Source organism: Salmo trutta, unplaced genomic scaffold, assembly GCF_901001165.1.
Source record: "Salmo trutta unplaced genomic scaffold, fSalTru1.1, whole genome shotgun sequence".
Lineage (NCBI taxonomy): Eukaryota > Metazoa > Chordata > Actinopteri > Salmoniformes > Salmonidae > Salmo > Salmo trutta.
This window is the reverse complement of record NW_021822962.1, coordinates 1,657,798-1,678,697: the sequence shown is the minus strand read 5'-3', so window position 1 is coordinate 1,678,697 and position 20,900 is coordinate 1,657,798. Positions and strand designations below refer to the sequence as shown.

The 20,900-nt window shown below is 41.4% G+C and overlaps 1 protein-coding gene across 1 annotated transcript in view; it reads right to left on the bottom strand.

The window, feature by feature from the left end:
• The window catches only part of nbeal2 (neurobeachin-like 2), a 143,494-nt gene that overhangs the window by 100,498 nt on the left and 22,096 nt on the right, over nt 1-20,900 (bottom strand). The window contains exon 2 of the mRNA XM_029746683.1: nt 1,091-1,179. Within this exon, the coding sequence (XP_029602543.1) occupies nt 1,091-1,179 (89 nt within the window). The remainder of the gene's footprint in view (nt 1-1,090; nt 1,180-20,900) is intronic.

The following is a 20,900-nucleotide window of genomic DNA, read 5'->3' as shown; positions in this document are numbered from 1 at the left end:
GTGTTGCTCATCTCCTAACATGTCCTGTTGTTTTAGTGTTGCTCATCTCCTAACATGTCCTGTTGTTTTAGTGTTGTTCATCTCCTAACATGTCCTGTTGTTTTAGTGTTGCTCATCTCCTAACATGTCCTGTTGTTTTAGTGTTGCTCATCTCCTAACATGTCCTGTTGTTTTAGTGTTGTTCATCTCCTAACATGTCCTGTTGTTTTAGTGTTGCTCATCTCCTAACATGTCCTGTTGTTTTAGTGTTGTTTTAGTGTTGCTCATCTCCTAACATGTCCTGTTGTTTTAGTGTTGCTCATCTCCTAACATGTCCTGTTGTTTTAGTGTTGCTCATCTCCTAACATGTCCTGTTGTTTTAGTGTTGTTCATCTCCTAACATGTCCTGTTGTTTTAGTGCTGTTCATCTCTTAACATGTCCTGTTGTTTTAGTGTTGCTCATCTCCTAACATGCCCTGTTGTTTTAGTGTTGCTCATCTCCTAACATGTCCTGTTGTTTTAGTGTTGTTCATCTCCTAACATGTCCTGTTGTTTTAGTGTTGCTCATCTCCTAACATGTCCTGTTGTTTTAGTGTTGTTCATCTCCTAACATGCCCTGTTGTTTTAGTGTTGCTCATCTCCTAACATGTCCTGTTGTTTTAGTGTTGTTCATCTCCTAACATGTCCTGTTGTTTTAGTGTTGCTCATCTCCTAACATGTCCTGTTGTTTTAGTGTTGCTCATTATGTTGCCTAATTGGTGGGTGTGGCTAATTGGCACGGGTGCCTGCGATGTGTAATCAGGGCCTGTGTTTTCCTGAAGGTGTTTCCTGACTGTGTGGAAGAGACATTTGTTTTAGCCCCCAGCCATGTGAATTTACTTTCCAAGTCTGCAGTTTATTTAAAATGAAGTACTTTTACAACTATTTCATTGGTCAGGTCCACTTTTAAGCCTTTAAGATGACAAGGTATCAGCCAGCTTGTCACACACCCTGCGACCAGTGCCCTGAACTTTCCCCTTGTTACAGATCTAGGATCTGGTCAAAAGTAGTATAGGGAATAGATTGCAATTTGGGACGTAGGAAATACATTTGAGCCAATCAGTCAACTCACCTGCGAGGCTCCAGTGACTGCACATCAACAAGCTTCTCAAAGGAAGCCACAAACGCTTCCAGCCACTGCTGCAGGCAGCCCTCATCTTTCTGCAGGAGGGGAGGAGGGGAAGAGAGACAGAGGATGAGTCTCCAGTCATACTGGCACAGGTCTGATCTGGATTGATGCTTCTCTGTACAACACCAAGGGAAATCCCTGACAACATTTATTGTATGGCAATAACATTTTCTGATTCTGAAGTCACACATGCAGAACTAGTAAACACAACATGGAAAAAGTACAGTGCACGTGGACCAGTACACGTTAACATTGTGTTAAAAGGACTGTGCCCTGTGGTTGTTGTTTTCTGACCACGGTGCTAACAGGTTGTCCTTATGCAGTGTGTTGCGCTCAAACTCTAAACAACAACCTGAGGCGGCTGACGTCTCTTGTTTTTACAACAGGAAGTTACAGCAACCTTACGAAAGTGATGGCACATTCAGGAGCATATGAGATAATGCATTCAAGCCTTTTTTCTAAATAGTAGGCCTATGGCTGAAAACACGATCATGAAAGTACCAGGCTACAGTATGCATTTCTTTATAGCTCAAATAAATTAAACATGGGTTAAGTCATGTACATGACTTATGCTCAAAGAATGTGACTTTCTTTCATCATCAATCGACTTGTCCATCCTTAACTCTATTAAATACTGTGCTTTAAATGGAAAGGGACAGAATGACAGGCCTTGAACTATCGCACAGGGACATTTATACAGAGTTCTACTGTAGGTTCTATAACACAGGGACATTTATACAGAGTTCTACTGTAGGTTCTATAACACAGGGACATTTATACAGAGTTCTACTGTAGGTTCTATAACACAGGGACATTTATAGAGAGTTCTACTGTAGGTTCTATAACGCAGGGACATTTATACAGAGTTCTACTGTAGGTTCTATAACACAGGGACATTTATAGAGAGTTCTACTGTAGGTTCTATAACACAGGGACATGTATACAGAGTTCTACTGTAGGTTCTATAACACAGGGACATTTATACAGAGTTCTACTCTAGGTTCTATAACACAGGGACATTTATACAGAGTTCTACTGTAGGTTCTATAACACAGGGACATTTATACAGAGTTCTACTGTAGGTTCTATAACACAGGGACATTTATACAGAGTTCTACTGTAGGTTCTATAACGCAGGGACATTTATACAGAGTTCTACTGTAGGTTCTATAACACAGGGACATTTTGACAGAGTTCTACTGTAGGTTCTATAACACAGGGACATTTATACAGAGATCTACTCTAGGTTCTATAACACAGGGACATTTATACAGAGTTCTACTGTAGGTTCTATAACACAGGGACATTTATACAGAGTTCTACTGTAGGTTCTATAACACAGGGACATTTATACAGAGTTCTACTGTAGGTTCTATAACACAGGGACATTTATACAGAGTTCTATTGTAGGTTCTATAACACAGGGACATTTTGACAGAGTTCTACTGTAGGTTCTATAACACAGGGACATTTATACAGAGTTCTACTGTAGGTTCTATAACACAGGGACATTTATACAGAGTTCTACTGTAGGTTCTATAACACAGGGACATTTATACAGAGTTCTACTGTAGGTTCTATAACACAGGGACATTTATACAGAGTTCTACTCTAGGCTCTATAACACAGGGACATTTATACAGAGTTCTACTGTAGGTTCTATAACACAGGGACATTTATACAGAGATCTACTCTAGGTTCTATAACACAGGGACATTTATACAGAGATCTACTCTAGGTTCTATAACACAGGGACATTTATACAGAGTTCTACTGTAGGTTCTATAACACAGGGACATTTATACAGAGTTCTACTGTAGGTTCTATAATACAGGGACATTTATACAGAGTTCTACTGTAGGTTCTATAATACAGGGACATTTTGACAGTTCTACTGTAGGTTCTATAACACAGGGACATTTATACAGAGTTCTACTGTAGGTTCTATAACACAGGGACATTTATACAGAGTTCTACTGTAGGTTCTATAACACAGGGACATTTATACAGAGTTCTACTGTAGGTTCTATAACACAGGGACATTTATACAGAGTTATACTGTAGGTTCTATAACACAGGGACATTTATACAGAGTTCTACTGTAGGTTCTATAACACAGGGACATTTATACAGAGTTCTACTGTAGGTTCTATAACACAGGGACATTTATACAGAGTTCTACTCTAGGTTCTATAACACAGGGACATTTATACAGAGTTCTACTGTAGGTTCTATAACACAGGGACATTTATACAGAGTTCTACTCTAGGCTCTATAACACAGGGACATTTATACAGAGTTCTACTGTAGGTTCTATAACACAGGGACATTTATACAGAGTTCTACTGTAGGTTCTATAACACAGGGACATTTATACAGAGTTCTACTGTAGGTTCTATAACACAGGAACATTTATACAGAGTTCTACTGTAGGTTCTGTCAATATCGCAGGTCTTAGCTGCCTCATCATATCCTGCTACTCTCCTCCTATGAAGTCACACTATGTTTCCCATCTCTCACATAGCCTCGGCAAGCCTGGTCCCAGATCTGTTTCCATCTCTCACATAGCCTCGTCTAGCCTGGTCCCAGATCTGTTTCCCATCTCTCACATAGCCTCGTCTAGCCTGGTCCCAGGTCTGTTCCCATCTCTCACATAGCCTCATCTAGCCTGGTCCCAGATCTGTTTCCCATCTCTCACATAGCCTCTTCTAGCCTGGTTCCAGATATGTTTGTGCTCTTTCCTACTCCATTGCTGTCATTGTCAAGCCAAGGAGTTGGCAAGAGAGCAGAAACAGACTGGAACCCAGGCTACTATTGATGTCACTAAACAACTATAGCACCACAGAGAGACTGGGTACCATCTACTATTGATGTCACTAAACAACACTAGCACCACAGTGAGACTGAGTACTATCTACTATTGATGTCACTAAACAACACTAGCACCACAGAGAGACTGAGTACTATCTACTATTGATGTCACAAAACAACTAGAGCACCACAGAGAGACTGAGTACTATCTACTATTGATGTCACTAAACAACACTAGCACCACAGAGAGACTGAGTACCATCTACTATTGATGTCACTAAACAACACTAGCACCACAGAGAGACAGAGTACCATCTACTATTGATGTCACTAAACAACTAGAGCACCACAGAGAGACTGAGTACTATCTACTATTGATGTCACTAAACAACTAGAGCACCACAGAGAGACTGAGTACCATCTACTATTGATGTCTCTAAAAAACACTAGCACCACAGAGAGACTGAGTACTATCTACTATTGATGTCACTAAACAACTAGAGCACCACAGAGAGACTGAGTACTATCTACTATTGATGTCACTAAAAAACACTAGCACCACAGAGAGACTGAGTACTATCTACTATTGATGTCACTAAAAAACACTAGCACCACAGAGAGACTGAGTACCATCTACTATTGATGTCACTAAAAAACACTAGCACCACAGAGAGACTGAGTACTATCTACTATTGATGTCACTAAACAACTAGAGCACCACAGAGAGACTGAGTACCATCTACTATTGATGTCTCTAAATAACACTAGCACCACAGAGAGACTGAGTACCATCTACTATTGATGTCTCTAAATAACACTAGCACCACAGAGAGACTGAGTACCATCTACTATTGATGTCTCTAAATAACACTAGCACCACAGAGAGACTGAATACCATCTACTATTGAGGTCACTAAATAACACTAGCACCACAGAGAGACTGAGTACCATCTACTATTGATGTCTCTAAATAACACTAGCACCACAGAGAGACTGAGTACTATCTACTATTGATGTCTCTAAACAACTAGAGCACCACAGAGAGACTGAGTACTATCTACTATTGATGTCACTAAAAAACACTAGCACCACAGAGAGACTGAGTACTATCTACTATTGATGTCACTAAAAAACACTAGCACCACAGAGAGACTGAGTACCATCTACTATTGATGTCACTAAAAAACACTAGCACCACAGAGAAACTGAGTACTATCTACTATTGATGTCACTAAACAACTAGAGCACCACAGAGAGACTGAGTACCATCTACTATTGATGTCTCTAAATAACACTAGCACCAGAGAGACTGAGTACCATCTACTATTGATGTCTCTAAATAACACTAGCACCACAGAGAGACTGAGTACCATCTACTATTGATGTCTCTAAATAACACTAGCACCACAGAGAGACTGAATACCATCTACTATTGAGGTCACTAAATAACACTAGCACCACAGAGAGACTGAGTACCATCTACTATTGATGTCTCTAAATAACACTAGCACCACAGAGAGACTGAGTACTATCTACTATTGATGTCTCTAAATAACACTAGCACCACAGAGAGACTGAGTACCATCTACTATTGATGTCTCTAAATAACACTAGCACCACAGACAGACTGAGTACCATCTACTATTGATGTCTCTAAATAACACTAGCACCACAGAGAGACTGAGTACCATCTACTATTGATGTCTCTAAATAACACTAGCACCACAGAGAGACTGAATACTATCTACTATTGATGTCTCTAAATAACACTAGCACCACAGAGAGACTGAGTACCATCTACTATTGATGTCTCTAAATAACACTAGCACCACAGAGAGACTGAGTACCATCTACTATTGATGTCTCTAAATAACACTAGCACCACAGAGAGACTGAGTACCATCTACTATTGATGTCTCTAAATAACACTAGCACCACAGAGAGACTGAGTACCATCTACTATTGATGTCTCTAAATAACACTAGCACCACAGAGAGACTGAGTACCATCTACTATTGCAGGGTGTCTAAGTATAAGCCTCCCTCACCCTATCAACATGTCAATCTATCTTAGGAACAGATGTTATCAGTCGTAGAGATAGAGCTCAGTGGTAACATTCATTGATGTGCAACTGACGTCTCCCGTTCAAATCATCTAAGAACTTCTAGTGATGGTGCACTGTGACAGAGACACTTTAAACCTAGTTTGCTAGTGCCATTACAGTCATACAGAGACATGCTACATCAGCTCAGCTTTCTACTAGGGAGTGAAGAGGAGACCTTCCCCTGAATTCACACACAGCCTGATGTTTGAGAGACGCAAAGCCTTCTTCACGTGAGAACGAGGAGTGTTATTTTCTTCCACACATCAGGCGGTGTGTGGAGTGAGGGAGTACAGTTCCCACAAGGGCCAACCTGACTCATTGCACCCAAATAACATCAGGTGACACCACATGACCTGACAATTAGTCAGGCACTTCCCTATGAGACGCCTACTTCCACTGCTGCTAGTTTACTAATGCCTCGTTGATGCTTGCAGCCTGAAAGACGCCCACAGGCCCCTATAGAGGAAGTTAGCTACATTGTCAACAGCTGGCAGCAGCACCAATATGGCTGCAAGGCAAACTCCAAAACATACTTCAGAAACCCCCGTTTAAAGATCACTACTACTGGCAAATGTGTAACTTCAGCAAACGTCTTTTAAAATCAGCAGCGGCAACGTAACAGATGTTAAATCCAATATACAGTAAGATGCAGTGCATCAATGTGAGTGGCTGAACATTAGGCTCATATCTTCACGTTTTCTGGAATCAATCTAGAATGAAATGATAATATTAGCCTACCAGTTGACTGTCATTTGTGGGCCAGTCCATGTCTCATTGCATGTGTCTGGGAGGGCAGGGAGAAGGGGTTCAGAGGAACCCAGTCTCAGTGAGCCCTCCTGGGTCCTAGGTTACAGGGAGTCCAGAGTCAGAACAGTAGGTCCAGACAGGCCCACAGGGTGCTTCGGCTCCTCAGAGTAGTAAGTAGCACATCGCTCCTAACCAGCACTAGTGTCTGTCTGTCTCCAGCCCGCTCTCCTAACCAGCACTAGTGTCTGTCTGTCCGTCTGTCTCTTGCTCGCTCCGTCTCTCTCTCCTTCTGTCAAGCAACCAGGAAATGCCAAGTCACTATAACCGAAACACATTTCCTCCACGCGACGCTCAAACTCAGCCTCCTCATAGTAGGCCTCTTCCTCTTTAGTTACTGGAGCTATTTGTGAAGCAGATGGGGATGTCGGTAAGGGCTCGACCCAACAGCATCCTCCAACTATCTAGCACTGCATGTACTCAGCATTCTACTTCTCAGAATGACTGACGTGTATGGGAACACAGTTGGTGTACAGAATGACTGACGTGTATGCGAACACAGTTGGTGAACAGAATGACTGACGTGTATGGGAACACAGTTGTTGTACAGAATGACTGACGTGTATGGGAACACAGTTGTTGTACAGAATGACTGACGTGTATGGGAACACAGTTGTTGTACAGAATGACTGACGTGTATGGGAACACAGTTGGTGTACAGAATGACTGACGTGTATAGGAACACAGTTGGTGTACAGAATGACTGACGTGTATGAGAACACAGTTGGTGTACAGAATGTTTAAACAGTTCGATGAGTTGTAGAAGCCAACATATCTGTCTAGGTGATAATAGGTATACTTTTGTATTGGGAAGTGTTAGACCTGTTCACTGGAAAGCTGACTATAGCTTCAGTATGACAGTCATTACAAGGTACTTGACCGATGTGTACCTGCTCTGCACAGTAAGGCATAAGTAAAAGTCTCAGTACAAATATAATAGGCCCTCAAGTCGTCATCTGTGATCCAAGTTTAGCCATAATGGCTCTCCATAAACACGTGTACTTTATTCATTTCAACAGCCACCTCATACCCTGACCTTCTGTCTGTCTCAGTGACATGAAGAGAGAATTACCTTGAAATAATCACATCATTGTCAGTTATCCACAGTAGAGGTCTTCATCCCGCTACCTCCCGCAGGTGTTCATACTGCCCCACGCCCGCAGGTGTTCATACTGCCCCACGCCCGCAGGTGTTCATACTGCACCACGCCCGCAGGTGTTCATACTGCACCACGCCCGCAGGTGTTCATACCGCACCACGCCCGCAGGTGTTCATACTGCACCACGCCCGCAGGTGTTCATACTGCACCACGCCCGCAGATGTTCATACTGCAACCACGCCCGCAGGTGTTCATACTGCACCACGCCCGCAGGTGTTCATACTGCACCACGCCCGCAGGTGTTCATACTGCACCACGCCCGCAGGTGTTCATACTGCACCACGCCCGCAGGTGTTCATACCTGCACCACGCCCGCAGGCTGTTCATACTGCACCACGCCCGCAGCTGTTCATACTGCACCACGCCCGCAGGTGTTCATACTGCACCACGCCCGCAGGTTGTTCATACCTGCACCACTCCCGCAGGTGTTCATACTGCAACCACGCCCGCAGGTGTTCATACCGCACCACGCCCGCAGGGGTGTTCATACTGCACCACGCCCGCAGGTGTTCATACCGCACCACGCCCGCAGCTGTTCATACTGCAGCACACGCCCGCAGGTGTTCATACCGCACCACGCCGCAGGTGTTCATACTGCACCACGCCCGCAGGTGTTCATACCGCACCACGCCCGCAGGTGTTCATACTGCACCACGCCCGCAGGTGTTCATACCGCACCACGCCCGCAGGTGTTCATACTGCACCACGCCCGCAGGTGTTCATACCGCACCACGCCCGCAGGTGTTCATACTGCACCACGCCCGCAGGTGTTCATACTGCACCACGCCCGCAGGTGTTCATACTGCACCACGCCCGCAGGTGTTCATACTGCACCACGCCCGCAGGTGTTCATACTGCACCACGCCCGCAGGTGTTCATACTGCACCACGCCCGCAGGTGTTCATACTGCACCACGCCCGCAGCTGTTCATACTGCACCACGCCCGCAGCTGTTCATACTGCACCACGTCCGCAGGTGTTCATACTGCACCACGCCCGCAGCTGTTCATACTGCACCACGCCCGCAGCTGTTCATACTGCACCACGCCCGCAGCTGTTCATACTGCACCACGCCCGCAGGTGTTCATACTGCACCACGCCCGCAGCTGTTCATACTGCACCACGCCCGCAGCTGTTCATACTGCACCACGCCCGCAGGTGTTCATACTGCACCACGCCCGCAGCTGTTCATACCGCACCACGCCCGCAGGTGTTCATACTGCACCACGCCCGCAGGTGTTCATACCGCACCACGCCCGCAGGTGTTCTGTGCGACTCCCACGCTCTACCGCAAGAACTGGTTCCAAACCCAACCGCAGTTCCACAAAGTTATTTTAGGCGTATGTCACATAGCTCTCTTGCCAGCCATGGTCCCAGCAAATTTGTGCCCTATAGACAATATCAAATGTGCAAATGACTTAAGAAATATGTATAATTACCAGATTCTCACAGGGTCCATTATATTAGGCTATCTGTATTTAATACTGGGCTATATCAGACAATATGGTACATGTAGTTTGAAGTCAGCAGAGTTGGAGAGACTTGCCCTTTCTCTTGAGCTATTTTTATAGCCTACCCTTTGGGAGTTTCAAACTGAGAAATAGCCTATGGGTGACCAATATGTATTTCTAGACAATAGCCTAATCATATTTAGGAAGTACATTTCCTTGGAAAGATAACTGCCCCGTGCTTCTCGGCCCATGGGCTATAGCCTACTCTATTTAATTGAGACCACAAACGCACCTGGCTACTGAACTTGAAGCAGAATGATAAGAGCTACTTTTGCATATAGCCTACCTCAGGAGGTCGATTTACAGGCAGAGACAAATAAATGGGCAGTCTACTTATTGAAATTGAAAAGTCGCAACGCTAGCTCACCATAGTACGCCTCGGTCACACCGACGGTGACATTGCATTGTGGTCCACCAGAAGTACATTCATTTCCAATGGAACGCTGCGTTTGTCTTGCAGCATTGCGTTACAGAGGCAGTTGCAGTGCGTTCTGTGTGGTGCATACGTTGGATTTATAGAACTTAATCAAACGTATGCACCAAACTGTGTGTGTAGACGGCTTGACAGAAACGGTAGCAGAAAGGTGAATGTTAAACTTTTGTTTCACACATATCCAGATGATGCTGCGTAACATTTTGCACAAAGTCGCTGTCGGTGTGACTGACCAGAACCTTTTCATGATGATTGATTTTTTGATTGCACCTCGACTCACATTGGTTGAGCGCCCTCCACTTCTTTCCATTATAAATATTTATTTACAGACACTGTAGTAAACTAGTCTAATCCTATTTAAAGTTAATTTCATATTTAAGTTAGAGTAAAGTGTATTCACGAACAACAAGGGAAACCAGGCTCCCACCCAAAAATATAAACATTTTGTTTTTCTCGTCTCTTTGTGTATCATCATTTTCATTCAATTGGCAAGAGGCTGAATGAATGTATCTCACAGGAAAAGGAGCGAGCAAACAGCAACCCTCTGTCTCTCTATGTCTACTGTCTGGTCCAAACGAGTGTGACATTCTTGCAGCCAGTGGCATTGAATGCAAGGGAAGCCAGCGAGCATTTGGCCTCCCTTGACAAAAAAAGTATACAAATTAGCCAATCAGCGTTGAGCTAAACTGAGGGAGATCAACTTTGATTGGTCCTGGCGGAAAAAAACAGGTATCAAGTGAAGCCAGCTTGGATTTGGCGTCTCCTATCAAATCGCTTTGAGAGCATAAGTCTTTACCAGAAACAACTTGAAATGTTGCATCTCGTTGTTGTTGTTCTCTGGTGGCTAGCTAGATGGATAAAATTCTCCCTTTCCTAAATTAGCCATGGATGGAGATAGGGATTTGGACTTACTTAATTCTCCTTACTGGCCAATGATTGCAACAGCGATTCTGATCCAACCATTAATTCATACATTGTTGTGCCTCTGGCCTGAGAGGATGGAAGTTCAATATGTAGCTAGATGTAGAAGGCTAATGTTAACTAGCTAACGTTACCCATGAATGGAAGTTAGGCTAGCGAGCAAGCATTTTAGCTAGGTAGCCTAGGACAACAACAAAATACAAGCGTGTACTGTATGACAGAGTGGGAGACCGTTTGGTCAACATGAAAGAGAGGATGGCATTGGCCTTTCTCTACAGGTTGGGTGAGTAAACATGTTTTTCTGCTTACACGAATGCACACACGCGCAAACAGAAATCAGAAACATGGACAGCCACATATTTATGTGATGTTGATTGGACTAAATCGTTTTTGTTATCTTTTAGTTGTCACAGTTTTAGACTAAGCAGAGGTGATTTGATGATGTTGAAATGTTGAAGTTGACTAGTGCAGAAATAGAGGAGGCAGCTCCTGGTTTCTTGGTGACTTGCGGTAACTGTCTGTGGTTCTAAATCAATAGTTGTTTCGTGGTCCGGAAATGTCGGAAACATTAACTTGCTTAAGCAAGCTGTAGGTCATATAACTGTCTTACTAAAAGGTTAAATAAATAAAATAAATAAACATGCAACATGCGTCGTGGACTTCACTGGACAGAGGTTGCTATCTGGTTTTGTGATAAAACAAAGGTGTTGTCATGACTGTCCTGATCAGGTCAGGGTACAGGAGACCACCACCCTACAGATTATCTCCCAAACCCCCAACAGAGGAGGAGAGATCTAGGGGTCTGAAGATGTGGGGGTTTTATGACACCTCATGCCCATAATACAGAGAAATTCCTTTGTCCTAACAATGGAGAACTGGCCTCAGAACCTTAAACATGCAATAAAGGGACTTTGGAACAATGGTTTCCGTCAGCCACAATGGTGGTTATGACGAAAAGTGGAATATTAAAATGTATGTAACTTTTGTATTTGTTTTTAAAGGTTAAGAGATGACGTTATTATGAAAACATTGTACCTTTAAGAGTTTTCCCAGTATATGCCTGATGTTTATACATTGTACGCTGTTTGGAAAATATCCAAATCAAACAGAATGTTTTGATAAAGATGAAATGTGAAGTTAGTGTCTAAAATCGGATTTTTAGCCAAATCTAAGCCTTGCCACCCTTTACTTGGTCCGCCCAGAGAATCGCCCTAAAGGCTGTTACACCCACTTCTGACCCGAGGGTATAAGACAGGAGAGTGAAGAATTAACATAGAAGACTATTGACCCCAAGCTGCAGCCAAGGTCTAACAAAGTCGACGAACCCCAAAACGAAACACAAGGTTGAAGACAAAGAAATATTTTTCTACACGAGCTACGGACGAGTAGCTGTGTCTAAGCGGGTGAATTCAAGCCGAACCACCCAGCCTCCACTCTCCATTGAATCGTGGTATCGACACCATTCGAGCCGAAGCTGTGAGCTCTGAGCTACAGAGCTGTCTGTCCTCAGAAGACCCCTTTCCGATCAAGGGTGAGGATCAGACCACTTAGCCAAGAAGGACACTGACATCGTGAGGACAACCCGAGAGTTGCGCCGGAGAACTGCGGCATTTAGAAGCCTAAACGACCACGCGGAGCTTCCCACCTGAGAACTACAACACGTAATTACATCATTATATTCTGACCCATAAGAGCGGCAGTTCGGGGCAAGGCTAATTTTAAATAAGCATGGCTGACAAATGAACCCAAATGTATATTTCTCTCGTGTACTTCCTTTCTTTCTCTCTCTTTAAAATCCCCATTTTGGGTAACAAGCGCCATAGTGTGTTGGCCCGTTATACTAAGTCCTAATGAATAGCTAGACTGTGTTTTGTGTATGTGCATTTTTATCATCATTTTAGCTTGCTAGTAAATAAATAATCAACTAAGATTGGTGTGGTAAATTCAGTGGTAAAGCCCGGGTCCGTGCAGATTCCCGGATTATACGACTTTCAGATTATGAGACTGTAGAGGAAATTGATTAATTTAGCGACTGTTGTAATCGATATTCTGATATCCTTTGAGTTAATTTGGGAAATAGAAACTCAATCAAAACAATGTTCCCATGGTGCCCCAGGTTAATGAGTTAATAATTGCTTGATTCATTGCTTAATTCATTTAATCACGTAATTATAAACCGTTAATCATTTGATGAGCAACAGTCGTCACATTAACTAATACAACGTCACGACAGTGTTGTTGAATTTACTCTGCCACTGTCTTATTGTCTCGGCCTATATATCACAGTCACAAGGAATATGAATTAACAGCAAACAACGCAATTATCACACACATACAGTGTAGGCTGTAATATGGCTTCACTTGGCTTCCCAGGTAATTTGACCCATGCACCGCTACTGTTAAGTTAACTGGCACGTGATTCTCCGCCCATGTAGCCAGCCAACTCTATTTCAATGACACCACGCATACTAGGCACACTTGAACTCTCACGCCCAACTACGACAGGAGAGGTAGGCCACTGAAGTTGAAGCAGCGAGTGTTTGAATAATGTGAACATTTTCATTTTAATACAATAGATAGGCTTAGGCTAACTCATGCAAAGCAGCAGTGATGATTTCAGCATGTACATCTTGTTGGGGGGAAAGAAAAGAAAAGTGGGATGCATGCCAGCAAAGCCAGTACACAACACAACAATAAACAATACATGAACTGCACTATAACGGTGACAAACGGTGCCCACAAACTGTTAGGGCCCCATAAAGCTGTCCCAACAGCAGTCCCAACATATTGCTTCTGCTACACCTGGCTATCAGCGGAGCCTTGTCTGGCAGCGAAACAGTTCATTCAGCCTCATTTACTGCCCTTTAAAAAAACATAGCTGATATGGCTGACTTGTTTAAACAAATGTGATTTCTACTGACAATTGAGATGTACAAACTATGGCATAAGGGGACGACAAGCAGATAAGAGGTAATCTGTAATTTTGATTAAGACAATAAGCGAGCTAGGACAGACATATTCAATAAAACTATTTGTTTAGCACTTTTGAAATGTACAGCAACAGAATTCAGAACATGGGCCGCTCTTACAGTGTTCTCTCTGTACACCAAGTCAGAACCGTAGGATAAATAAAGTAAGCAGACAATGAAAGCTCTTACAATATTTTATGATTACATTTCTCAAAAACAGGTTATAGGCTATATGTGCAGTTCCGCCACCAAGTCAGAACAGTAGGCTAAATTAAGAGGGGTAAATAGACCAAATTCTTTGGGTGAGGCACTAACATCTTATGGGCTACTAACTTGTTACTACATAACACACTTAGTATTACTTTCTTAGCTACAGTATACATATCTCCCTGGCATATTACATCCTTTATGCAACAGCATACAAGACATTTTTGGACTCACCTTGTTGTGCTGTGCTCACTTGAACAGGAGGGCGGCGCGGCAGTCCTTCGTGGGCAAATTTTGTCAAAGTCGGGCATTCTCTGGATTTATGGTGCCTTCAAAACAATTGGGAACTCGGGAAAAAAACCATGGTCGAATCATGTTGACGTCATTGATCTTCAGGTCGTAGCTCTAGAAAGAGGCCGGATTTACAATTCCGAGTTGGATGACCGTTCAAAACGTTTATTTCCTACTTCCCGGTTGTCTTGAACTCACTGAAGTCAAGTTTTTGCAGTTCCGACTTAACAGTTGTTTTGAGCGCGGCACAAAGCATGCTTCATTGACAGCATGGCCTATGTTGAAGGTTTATCATTTTAAACTTGGAAAAGAGACCCTTAATCCCAGATTTGGGACCACACAGCAACTCCACTAAACAGCAGGCTAGTGATTGCTTTGCAATGATTTCAGTTAGCCACTGTCACTGATTCCTTCCAAACCACTCATTGCGAAGTCAAGGGGTCTGAATACACTGTATATTTAAGCTGTTCTGTATCTAGTGGGGTTATATTCAAACTGTTCTGTATCTAGTGGGGTTATATTCAAGCTGTTCTGTATCTAGTGGGGTTATATTCAAACTGTTCTGTAGCTAGTGGGGTTATATTCAAACTGTTCTGTATCTAGTGGGGTTATATTTAAGCTGTTCTGTATCTAGTGGGGTTATATTCAAGCTGTTCTGTATCTAGTGGGGTTATATTCATGCTGTTCTGTATCTAGTGGGGTTATATTCATGCTGTTCTGTATCTAGTGGGGTTATATTCAAGCTGTTCTGTAGCTAGTGGGGTTATATTCAAACTGTTCTGTATCTAGTGGGGTTATATTTAAGCTGTTCTGTATCTAGTGGGGTTAAATTCAAGCTGTTCTGTATCTAGTGGGATTATATTCAAACTGTTCTGTATCTAGTGGGGTTATATTCAAGCTGTTCTGTAGCTAGTGGGGTTATATTCAAGCTGTTCTGTAGCTAGTGGGGTTATATTCAAGCTGTTCTGTATCTAGTGGGGTTATATTCAAGCTGTTCTGTATCTAGTGGGGTTATATTCAAGCTGTTCTGTATCTAGTGGGGTTATATTTGAACTGTTCTGTATCTAGTGGGGTTAAATTCAAACTGTTCTGTATCTAGTGGGGTTATATTTAAACTGTTCTGTATCTAGTGGGGTTATATTCAAACTGTTCTGTATCTAGTGTGGTTATATTTAAGCTGTTCTGTATCTAGTGGGGTTATATTCAAGCTGTTCTGTATCTAGTGGGGTTATATTCAAGCTGTTAAGTATCTAGTGGGGTTATATTCAAACTGTTCTGTATCTAGTGGGGTTATATTCAAGCTGTTCTGTATCTAGTGGGGTTATATCCAAGTTGTTCTGTATCTAGTGGGGTTATATTCAAACTGTTCTGTATCTAGTGGGGTTATATTTAAACTGTTCTGTACCTAGTGGGGTTATATTCAAGCTGTTCTGTATCTAGTGGGGTTATATTCAAGCTGTTCTGTATCTAGTGGGGTTATATTCAAGCTGTTCTGTATCTAGTGGGGTTATATTCAAGCTGTTCTGTAGCTAGTGGGGTTATATTCAAGCTGTTCTGTATCTAGTGGGGTTATATTTAAACTGTTCTGTATCTAGTGGGGTTATATTCAAACTGTTCTGTATCTAGTGGGGTTATATTTAAGCTGTTCTGTATCTAGTGGGGTTATATTCAAGCTGCTCTGTATCTAGTGGGGTTATATTCAAACTGTTCTGTATCTAGTGGGGTTATATTCAAGCTGTTCTGTATCTAGTGGGGTTATATTCAAACTGTTCTGTATCTAGTGGGGTTATATTCAAGCTGTTCTGTATCTAGTGGGGTTATATTCAAGCTGTTCTGTATCTAGTGGGGTTATATTTAAGCTGTTCTGTATCTAGTGGGGTTATATTCAAGTGGTTCTGTATCTAGTGGGGTTATATTCAAACTGTTCTGTATCTAGTGGGGTTATATTCAAGCTGTTCTGTATCTAGTGGGGTTATATTCAAGCTGTTCTGTTGCTAGTGGGGTTATATTCAAGTTGTTCTGTATCTAGTGGGGTTATATTCAAGTATTTCTGTATCTAGTGGGGTTATATTCAAGCTGTTCTGTATCTAGTGGGGTTATATTCAAACTGTTCTGTATCTAGTGGGGTTATATTCAAGCTGTTCTGTATCTAGTGGGGTTATATTCAAACTGTTCTGTAGCTAGTGGGGTTATATTCAAGCTGTTCTGTATCTAGTGGGGTTATATTTAAACTGTTCTGTATCTAGTGGGGTTATATTCAAACTGTTCTGTATCTAGTGGGGTTATATTCAAACTGTTCTGTATCTAGTGGGGTTATATTTAAGCTGTTCTGTATCTAGTGGGGTTATATTTAAACTGCTCTGTACCTAGTGGGGTTATATTCAAGCTGTTCTGTATCTAGTGGGGTTATATTTAAACTGTTCTGTATCTAGTGGGGTTATATTCATGCTGTTCTGTATCTAGTGGGGTTATATTTGAACTGTTCTGTATCTAGTGGGGTTAAATTCAAACTGTTCTGTATCTAGTGGGGTTATATTCAAGCTGTTCTGTATCTAGTGGGGTTATATTCAAACTGTTCTGTATCTAGTGGGGTTATATTCAAACTGTTCTGTATCTAGTGGGGTTATATTCAAACTGTTCTGTATCTAGTGGGGTTATATTTAAGCTGTTCTGTATCTAGTGGGGTTATATTCAAGCTGTTCTGTATCTAGTGGGATTATATTCAAACTGTTCTGTATCTAGTGGGGTTATATTCAAGCTGTTCTGTATCTAGTGGGGTTATATTTAAACTGTTCTGTATCTAGTGGGGTTATATTCAAACTGTTCTGTATCTAGTGGTGTTATATTTAAGCTGTTCTGTATCTAGTGGGGTTATATTCAAGCTGTTCTGTATCTAGTGGGGTTATATTCAAACTGTTCTGTATCTAGTGGGGTTATATTTAAGCTGTTCTGTATCTAGTGGGGTTATATTCAAGCTGCTCTGTATCTAGTGGGGTTATATTCAAACTGTTCTGTATCTAGTGGGGTTATATTCAAGCTGTTCTGTATCTAGTGGGGTTATATTCAAACTGTTCTGTATCTAGTGGGGTTATATTCAAGCTGTTCTGTATCTAGTGGGGTTATATTCAAGCTGTTCTGTATCTAGTGGGGTTATATTTAAGCTGTTCTGTATCTAGTGGGGTTATATTCAAGTTGTTCTGTATCTAGTGGGGTTATATTCAAACTGTTCTGTATCTAGTGGGGTTATATTCAAGCTGTTCTGTATCTAGTGGGGTTATATTCAAACTGTTCTGTATCTAGTGGGGTTATATTCAAACTGTTCTGTTGCTAGTGGGGTTATATTCAAGTTGTTCTGTATCTAGTGGGGTTATATTCAAGTATTTCTGTATCTAGTGGGGTTATATTCAAGCTGTTCTGTATCTAGTGGGGTTATATTCAAACTGTTCTGTATCTAGTGGGGTTATATTCAAGCTGTTCTGTAGCTAGTGGGGTTATATTCAAGCTGTTCTGTATCTAGTGGGGTTATATTTAAACTGTTCTGTATCTAGTGGGGTTATATTCAAACTGTTCTGTATCTAGTGGGGTTATATTTAAGCTGTTCTGTATCTAGTGGGGTTATATTCAAGCTGTTCTGTATCTAGTGGGGTTATATTCAAGCTGTTCTGTATCTAGTGGGGTTATATTCAAGCTGTTCTGTATCTAGTGGGGTTATATTCAAACTGTTCTGTATCTAGTGGGGTTATATTTAAGCTGTTCTGTATCTAGTGGGGTTATATTCAAGCTGTTCTGTATCTAGTGGGGTTATATTCAAGCTGTTCTGTATCTAGTGGGGTTATATTCAAACTGTTCTGTATCTAGTGGGGTTATATTCAAACTGTTCTGTATCTAGTGGGGTTATATTCAAACTGTTCTGTATCTAGTGGGGTTATATTTAAACTGCTCTGTACCTAGTGGGGTTATATTCAAGCTGTTCTGTATCTAGTGGGGTTATATTTAAACTGTTCTGTATCTAGTGGGGTTATATTCATGCTGTTCTGTATCTAGTGGGGTTATATTTGAACTGTTCTGTATCTAGTGGGGTTAAATTCAAACTGTTCTGTATCTAGTGGGGTTATATTCAAGCTGTTCTGTATCTAGTGGGGTTATATTCAAACTGTTCTGTATCTAGTGGGGTTATATTCAAACTGTTCTGTATCTAGTGGGGTTATATTTAAGCTGTTCTGTATCTAGTGGGGTTATATTCAAGCTGTTCTGTATCTAGTGGGATTATATTCAAGCTGTTCTGTATCTAGTGGGGTTATATTCAAACTGTTCTATATCTAGTGGGGTTATATTCAAGCTGTTCTGTATCTAGTGGGGTTATATTTAAACTGTTCTGTATCTAGTGGGGTTATATTCAAGCTGTTCTGTATCTAGTGGGGTTATATTCAAGCTGTTCTGTATCTAGTGGGGTTATATTCAAGCTGTTCTGTATCTAGTGGGGTTATATTTAAACTGTTCTGTATCTAGTGGGGTTATATTCAAACTGTTCTGTATCTAGTGGGGTTATATTTAAGCTGTTCTGTATCTAGTGGGGTTATATTCAAGCTGTTCTGTATCTAGTGGGGTTATATTTAAACTGTTCTGTATCTAGTGGGGTTATATTCAAACTGTTCTGTATCTAGTGGTGTTATATTTAAGCTGTTCTGTATCTAGTGGGGTTATATTCAAGCTGTTCTGTATCTAGTGGGGTTATATTCAAGCTGTTCTGTATCTAGTGGGGTTATATTCAAACTGTTCTGTATCTAGTGGGGATATATTCAAGCTGTTCTGTATCTAGTGGGGTTATATTCAAGCTGTTCTGTATCTAGTGGGGTTATATTTAAGCTGTTCTGTATCTAGTGGGGTTATATTCAAGTTGTTCTGTATCTAGTGGGGTTATATTCAAACTGTTCTGTATCTAGTGGGGTTATATTCAAGCTGTTCTGTATCTAGTGGGGTTATATTCAAGCTGTTCTGTTGCTAGTGGGGTTATATTCAAGGTGTTCTGTATCTAGTGGGGTTATATTCAAGTATTTCTGTATCTAGTGGGGTTATATTCAAGCTGTTCTGTATCTAGTGGGGGTATATTCAAACTGTTCTGTATCTAGTGGGGTTATATTCAAGCTGTTCTGTATCTAGTGGGGTTATATTCAAACTGTTCTGTATCTAGTGGGGTTATATTCAAACTGTTCTGTATCTAGTGGGGTTATATTCAAGCTGTTCTGTATCTAGTGGGGTTATATTCAAACTGTTCTGTATCTAGTGGGGTTATATTCAAGCTGTTCTGTATCTAGTGGGGTTATATTCAAGCTGTTCTGTAGCTAGTGGGGTTATATTCAAGTTGTTCTGTATCTAGTGGGGTTATATTCAAACTGTTCTGTATCTAGTGGGGTTATATTCAAGCTGTTCTGTATCTAGTGGGGTTATATTCAAGCTGTTCTGTTGCTAGTGGGGTTATATTCAAGTTGTTCTGTATCTAGTGGGGTTATATTCAAGTATTTCTGTATCTAGTGGGGTTATATTCAAGCTGTTCTGTATCTAGTGGGGTTATATTCAAACTGTTCTGTATCTAGTGGGGTTATATTCAAGCTGTTCTGTATCTAGTGGGGTTATATTCAAACTGTTCTGTATCTAGTGGGGTTATATTCAAGCTGTTCTGTATCTAGTGGGGTTATATTCAAACTGTTCTGTATCTAGTGGGGTTATATTCAAGCTGTTCTGTATCTAGTGGGGTTATATTCAAGCTGTTCTGTAGCTAGTGGGGTTATATTCAAGCTGTTCTGTATCTAGTGGGGTTATATTTAAACTGTTCTGTATCTAGTGGGGTTATATTCAAGCTGTTCTGTATCTAGTGGGGTTATATTTAAGCTGTTCTGTATCTAGTGGGGTTATATTCAAGCTGTTCTGTATCTAGTGGGGTTATATTCAAACTGTTCTGTATCTAGTGGGGTTATATTCAAACTGTTCTGTATCTAGTGGGGTTATATTCAAGCTGTTCTGTATCTAGTGGGGTTATATTCAAACTGTTCTGTATCTAGTGGGGTTATATTCAAACTGTTCTGTATCTAGTGGGGTTATATTCAAACTGTTCTGTATCTAGTGGGGTTATATTTAAACTGCTCTGTACCTAGTGGGGTTATATTCAAGCTGTTCTGTATCTAGTGGGGTTATATTTAAACTGTTCTGTATCTAGTGGGGTTATATTCATGCTGTTCTGTATCTAGTGGGGTTATATTTGAACTGTTCTGTATCTAGTGGGGTTAAATTCAAACTGTTCTGTATCTAGTGGGGTTATATTCAAGCTGTTCTGTATCTAGTGGGGTTATATTCAAACTGTTCTGTATCTAGTGGGGTTATATTCAAACTGTTCTGTATCTAGTGGGGTTATATTTAAACTGTTCTGTATCTAGTGGGGTTATATTCAAACTGTTCTGTATCTAGTGGTGTTATATTTAAGCTGTTCTGTATCTAGTGGGGTTATATTCAAGCTGTTCTGTATCTAGTGGGGTTATATTCAAACTGT